This window comes from Dasypus novemcinctus, chromosome 12 (genome assembly GCF_030445035.2).
Source record: "Dasypus novemcinctus isolate mDasNov1 chromosome 12, mDasNov1.1.hap2, whole genome shotgun sequence".
In the NCBI taxonomy this organism is placed as follows: Eukaryota; Metazoa; Chordata; class Mammalia; order Cingulata; family Dasypodidae; genus Dasypus; species Dasypus novemcinctus.
The window spans coordinates 32,283,731-32,290,544 of NC_080684.1; the positions used below are offsets into that span (position 1 = coordinate 32,283,731).

Below are 6,814 nucleotides of genomic sequence, written 5' to 3' on the forward strand. Positions count from 1 at the left end.
TTGCTTAGTCCTTGTTTTCTTCCTTTTCCTCCTCTTCTTTCTCCTCTTCCTCGTTTCCTTCTTCCTCCACCTTCTCCTCATCCCGGGCTCCGGGCAGTTTATCCTTGTTGTTTTCCTTTTTCCACTTCATCCTCCGGTTCTGGAACCAGATCTTCACTTGTCTCTCGGTCAGTCCCAGGGCGTGAGAGACTTCGATCCGGCGCTTTCGTGTCAAATAAGGATTAAAGAGAAACTCCTTTTCTAGTTCCAAGGTCTGATACCGGCTGTAAGTTTGCCGTCCGCTGCGCCGCCCCGGAGCTAGACAGAACAGAACCCCAGGCTGGTTATGCTCGGGTGGGGGCGCGCTTTTCTCCTGCCACCCCTCCTTCCCCAAAGCCCCCACTCTGCTCTCCCCAGTGCTCCTCCCTCCTGGGGGAAAGACGAAAGTGGAAGGCAGGCAGGACAGGAAAGTTGAGGGGATCGTTTTGGTTTGGCTTCACCTTGGACCGGGGTGGGGGTGGGGGGCTGGGGTCTGTCTGCAAGCTGGGGGCTCGCAGGGGCCAGGGGAGCCCGCAGAGTCCTCCCAGGCCTTCGATCCCAGCAAACTGGCCCTCCTTGCAGCTTTGTTTACAAGTCCAGAGTGGCATTTGGAGAGCAGGGCTGGGGACAGAGTCTGTTTCCAAAAGAAAGGCAAAAGGGTAGGAGGTGAAGTGGAGCTCTGCTCCACCCCCCCCTCCCCTTTGCCTCTCTCTGCCTAATGCCTTTCCAATAAGAAAAATAATTGATTCCTGGAATGTGTCACTGCTCGGCCTGATTGCTAACTGGAGACCAGCAAATAAATCACGGGCCATCCCCGTCGGAACTTGTCGCTTTCTCGATTCCCCTTTTACTTCGAAATTGGGCTGTGAGGGTCCCGCCCTCGGAGGGGCTCATGACCTGCATCCCCCACAGAGGGACTCAGGGAGATCCCACAAGCCCTGGGTTGGGGGGAAGCCTGGCCGAGGTCCTTTGGACCTCAGAGCCCCCCAATCTGCATGGCCTCTCTCCCTCCAAGCACTCCCCCCACCCCCACCCCCGGCTCTCTCTCCTCTCCAACTGGGGGAAATAGGGCAAAGTCGGGGTAGTGGCCCTCAGGCTGGTTCTCTGAGAGGGGGCAGTGGGTACCCCATTCCGCCAGCGCGCCTGTCCTTGGGGTCTTGCCACTCTCTGACCGAATGAGGGGAGGACAACACGGGGACCCTGAGCAAGCCTGGCCACCGTCCTGGACTCAGGTTTTCTGCCGGGGGAACTGTTTCCTCCAGAGGCTGATAACCTCGGGGTTCTGGGGTTCCTTCCCATTCACCTCCCCCAACTTTGACTTTAGAGATGGGGAGAGGGCGAGAGCCCGAGAGCCACCGAGAGACAGAGATGGAGAAAATATTGTTTAACCCTTTGCCTCCAGACCCCACCTTTCCTCCCCCTTCACCCCAGACCCCTAAATGTTCCAGGCGAGCCCCGCGCCTCACCCCCAGGCGAGCCTTCCCGACCTCAAGAAACCCACCCAGGCATGGGGGTGGGGAGAGACCCCAAAGCTAGGAGGGAAAGCGAAGGCAGACAAAAAGGAGGCGAGGGAGGGGGGGGGGGGGAGACCCCGGAGCGCGGGAGAGCAAGGGGGAAAGAGAAAAGACTTCTCACCGTGGGGTCTCATCCATGGAAACATGAGGCTGGGAGACGAGTTTTGATTTAAGTGGCCTTGTCCTTCGCTACTGTTAGTGTTGGCGGAGGATTTACAGTCGGGATATTGCACCACGCTCGCCTCTTGCTGAGCCCCATAAAGGGACTGTCTGGGGAGCGCCTCGTAGCCATAGAATTTGGAGGCGTCTCCGTGGCAGCTCAGCGAGCACGGGTTCTGCTGGTAGCCCGAGTTGGAGATGCCCGAGGTGCCGTGGTGGAAGAAGTCTTGGACGTGATGCGAGGCGTGCTGGAAGCCGGGCGCCGAGCCGCCGGGCCCGTACACCAGCGCATGGCTCCTGCCCACGCTCTGGGGGAACCGGCAGTCGTAATAGGCCGGTTCCAGGGACTCGCCGCCTTTGTATTTGGAGAACAGGGGGTTGACGAAGTAGGAGCTCATGCTGGGCACATGAACACCCGCGGCCCCCTCCCCTCCGGCTCCCGACTCCCCGCCCGGTACCCCCCGAAAGTCCCCTCCCCCCCGGGACCGAACCCCAGGCCGGCTGGCGCCCCGGGGCTGGGCTGGGCTGGCGGGCTGGGGCCGGGCAGGTGGGGGCGCCGGGCTGCCGAGCGCGGCCGGCTCCGCGGAGCTCCGGGCCGGGCGGCGGCGGCGGCGGCGGCTCTCTTCACTGGCGGTAGGTAGAGCTCGCGCTCTCTCACTTAGCTCTTTCCTTTAACAGCCCAGGCGAATTCCTCAGACTCCCGGCGGTGGCGGCGCTTACACGCGATTCGCGTTCATCAATCCACGACATGAAGACAGGCGAGAGAGAGAGAGAGAGAGAGAGAGAGAGAGAGAGAGAGAGAGAGAGAGAGGAGAGAGAGAGGGAGAGAGGGAGAGAGAGAGAGAGAGATGGTGGCGGGTTGAGGGGTTCAGGGCTGTGGGGGCCAGGAGGAAGAGGAGGGAGGAGAGGGGGAGGGACGGGGGTGGTGGGCAAGTATGTGTGGGGGTGGGGGTGGCGAGCCAGCCCAGCTAATGGCCGGGGTTGCTTTTCCTAGGTGAGCATTCAGATTTGAAGGTGCCTCTCTCCCCCCTTCCCTTTTCCTTGCTCTCTGGGAGAGAGCGACACCTGAGCCAGTAGGTCAACTCAGGTTACCTCAACAGGTATAAGCCCCTGAGGGGGTTGGATACCAGCAAGCAGCAAGCGAGAGCAAGTCCCCTAGCCAAAAAGATGTGCTCCCAAGGGGAGCCTCCAGCCAGGGCACTTGGGGGGAGAACAGGCCCACCTCTTACTTCCCCCCGGAACTTCAGACAGCAGAACCCTCCCTGTCCTCTGGCCCCTCCCCAAGGTGGGAAGCTGGCCCGGTTTTCCAAGATGCTGAAGAGTCTCTTGCCTGACTGCAATGGGCACAGGAGAGGATCAGAGGCAGGGGACACTCCATTGCCCCAGTCAGGGCTGCACTGCCCCTTCAGACAGGAAGCTCAGGCAAGGGCCACACGTCTGGCTGGGGGCTCTGAGAGCAAGGCAGCTTGGGGGGCCTAGGAAGGAGGGCTCAGCTTGTGGGTCCCTGGCTTCTCACTGGGCTGGCTCAGGACGTTTCTTCCTTGGGAGGGGAAGGGGGTGAAGCAGGCCTCTTGCTTGTCCCCACATACCCTCACCCCATAAGAAATGCCAGCTCGGCCTGGAGGGGCCGGGTGGCCTCCTCGCAGCCCCCTCTTCTCCACGCAGGCCGCCCAGGCCAGGATGTGATGGCAACTGTCAACAGACACTCTTTAAATATTTACCCACACACTCTCTGGGGGGTTCTCCCCATCTCCAAGTCTTGACAAATTCAAGTTAATTCTAACGGATAAAAGAAGCGTAGTCCATCCACACCCCTCCCTGGCCATATGTGCATACAGTCATGTGGGCTTACCAGAGTCAGAGAAAAAAGAGGAAAGGAGAGAGCCACGTGTGCGTGCTGTATGCATACAGACAGATGAAGAAGAGACAGAAGAATGACTTTTCCAACCCTCCCCCTCCCTAGCGTGCGAGGCACACCCGGGCAACACCCGGGCACACTCTAGATGCACGCACAATGGAAGCGCTACCTTCTCGTCCCGAGGCACCTCAAGTGCATGCTCACGTCAGCCAGCATGTGTGCCTGGAAGCACCTCGTCCCCTCGCAGACACTGCACACGCATGTGCACACCCAGGCTTTGTGCACACCCAAGCACTCGCACCATTCATATAATGCCCAAGACATTCCTCTTTAAGTCTTTGCACCACAGGGAAAAAAATATTGCTACCTTTCCCACTTCCACATCCTGGCGTTTCAAGGATGGAGGAGGAAGGAAGTGGTTGGAAAACCAGATTTTCCCCCCTCCCAATCCGGAGCCCAGCTCTAGGGATGGAGAAAGGGGTGGCAGGGCAGGGCAGGATGGCTCAGAGAGAATGAGGCCCCCACAGTCCCTCTATTATCTAACTAATTCCTGGGGAAATGGCCGCTCTCATAAATTCCCCAAGAAGATTCTCTGGTGCCCCAGCAAGAGACCCATTCAGGTTTCCCTGCCATTTGGGGGCTCCCATCCCCATGTGAGTTAGGGACTCTGCAACACCCCAGAACTACAACCCTCAAGGAGCAGGAGGGGAGGGCCTGAGGAGGGCTGTCAGAGCTGCCGGGCTCCCCAGAGTCCAGGATGGTGGGGGAACGCCAGGGGGTCTCCTTGCCTACAAGAGCACACTCCAACCTTGGCTCCAGCCCTGTCTTCTCAGAGCTGCCCTGGGGGGTCGAGCTGAACCAGGTGGGCCCTGGGATCTCAGCATCTGGGTCATCGGGGACTGTCATAAATACTTTTCTTTCCCTGCCTGGAAAAGGGCTCGGCCAGCCGGATCCGCTCGGGGGCCTGCGCCTTATCTTTTAGGGGGTGGGGGGACATCTCAACGTTTTATGGTCCAGCGAAAACCCTGCCACAGAGCTATTCTTCCGGGCTTTTGTGTCTTGGAATGCGACTGTCCCGGGTGCGCCGCCAACGCTGCCTGCCCCGGGAGAATCCATCAGTCCCGCAACTTCTGGCTGGACTTGATTTCCCCTTTTGGGAGGGCCTCGCCTTTTCTATTTTCACTTGATTTATTTTATTTTACACGTATCGGGTCTATTTCGCTCCCAGAGCCCAGAAATAAAAGGAACCGCAAGCAACCATTCTCTCCGGGGCTGTCTGGGCCTCTAGACCCCAGGCCTGCACCGCCCGCCTAGGTACCACGGATTTATGTGCGTTCGCCCGGGTCATTCAGCCTTTTTGTGTTAATTACGTGCTGCCTGCTCCGCGCCTATCTCCTCCGTAAAGCGATTATTTTCGACGCCGCCCTCCTGCGCCTCCAGAGCCTGCTGCCAGAGCGAGGGCCCATCTCCCGCCGCCACTCGCGATTTATTCACACCTCGCAGGTGAGAGGATTGATTTGCTCAGAGCCTTCGGGGCCGGGCCGGGCCGGGGCGCGGGGCCTTCTCACCGCCGCTCGCGGCCGGGCCTCCAATGTCAGCGCGGCGGGGCCGGCGGGGGGCACGGCCGCCTCTAACATTGAGCAACAGCGCCACCTCGCGTCCACTTCCTCCAATGCAGTCCGGCCGGGAAAAAGCCAGGGGAGAGAGCGGGTCCCAGGCTTAGCCCAAAGGTGGGAAGTGGGAGGAAGGAGACCCTAACTAGGTGCGAGAGATGGGGATGCCCCGGAAGGGGCTTTCCCGGGACCGCTCATATGTTGCTTTCTAAGTTCTCGAAATGAGCCCTGTCTTAGGTTCCACACTGCCTTCTCTTTTCGTCGACCTCCCTTCCCGCATTGCGAGCCACTGTGCACAGGAACTGCCGCGATCTCCCCCCATTCCGGCGCATTTCTGGACTCGGAGCGCCTGGGCGCACGCAGCTGCACGCTCCGGGGCTCCCACCACCGCCTGCCCGCGGCGCGCACCCTGAGGCCTCCGCTCTTACCCTGCCGCCGGAGCCGCACCGCTATTCCGCCGCCGCCTGCCGGACTTTGGGGTGGGACTCCGACTTCCCCCGGCGGGTTGCCCCCTGGTTCGTAGCCCAGCCCTCTCGCGCGCGCACTCTCCCCACCTCTCCCTCCCAGCCAGTGAGGGCCTGTTCTCCGTGGGCCATAGACAAAACATTCCTATAATCCGATTTCAAAGGAAAGAGTGTCCACCTTATTTAAACCATAAAACAATTAAGCCCAGACGTCTAGCCAGCTCCGCGCTGCTGTTTTGTTCGGCTCCATTCAGAATCCAGCGCAGGAGACAAACAGCGCCATAAAAGTGGCATTTCGGAGCTGCGGAAATGTACCTATCCGCTGCCTTCCCAAGTGGAACAACCTTTAGGGTTTTGTGATTCTGACAAAGGAGCAGAGGAGAGGTGGGAGGGGAAGGGCAGGGGAGGAGGGCGTTTGCCAGCCCCTCTCTCCCCTCCGCTTTCGTTTCTTTCCCCAGATGCGTGTTGTGCTGCTGCTGCTGTTGTCTTTTAATTCATAAGTGATAGTGAATAAAAGTCCAAGCCGATCCTGACCTGCGGGCTGGGGGATGGGTTGGGGCTGCAGGGCGGGCCGGGCCGGCCGGGCCTGCTCTGGACTCCCAGCTCCAGGCCGGGCCCTCGGAGCCTGCGGCCTCCTTCCTGCGCGCAGCGAGGCCTGCGCCGGCCGCCTGCAGCCAACAGGCCGCGCCGAGGCCGCCGAGCGGAGGCGGCCGGGCCTGGGAGCAGGGGCGGGATGCAAGCCCGGAAACGCCGCCGGGCTCGGGCTCCGAGGGGAGCCCGGGTCCCGCCAGCACTCACGCAGGGAGAGACGCGCTGAACTGGGGCCGGAACAAGAAAATGGCCAGCGGAAGAAGGGAGGAACCGAGAAGAGAGAGAGCACTGCGCGCCAAGGCATCTTTCCAAAGGACCAAGGAAAACAATCGCTTCTGAAATTGGGCTGGAGTTCGAAGCCGGAAAGGCAAACGGGTGCTTCTGCGACTGCGAAGCCCGATGTTTACGACTTCTGATGGCCCTCCTCAAAATAATATCGAAAAGAAAGTTCACCCCTTCCCATCTCCCTCCAGCCCCTCGAAATTGGAGTATTTAATGGAGAGAGTAGGAGGCTCAAATGACCGGGCAGGGGCTGGGCCCTCCAAGTGCCTCACCCATCCCGTAAGGTGATTGGGGGGGGGGGTGCAGCTGCAAATG

The 6,814-nt window shown here is 60.2% G+C and overlaps 1 protein-coding gene across 1 annotated transcript; it reads right to left on the reverse strand.

Moving 5' to 3' along the window:
- On the reverse strand, positions 1-2,140 carry HOXC8 (homeobox C8). The gene is made up of 2 exons (XM_004467466.2): positions 1,654-2,140; positions 1-297 (listed from the first exon to the last, which is right to left on the reverse strand). Exons 1-2 carry the CDS (start codon positions 2,087-2,089, stop codon positions 5-7), a joined length of 729 nt encoding a protein of 242 aa, XP_004467523.2. The 5' UTR covers positions 2,090-2,140; the 3' UTR covers positions 1-4.
- Between the last annotated feature and the right edge of the window lie 4,674 nt (positions 2,141-6,814).

Bases quoted from the DNA above. Each gene is read 5' to 3' on its own strand.
- HOXC8 (XM_004467466.2), bottom strand. From the start codon at position 2,089: ATGAGCTCCTACTTCGTCAACCCCCTGTTCTCCAAATACAAAGGCGGC. The intron at 298-1,653 runs GTGAGAAGTCTT...TGTTCTGTCTAG, and splicing joins TCCATGGATGAGACCCCACG to CTCCGGGGCGGCGCAGCGGA.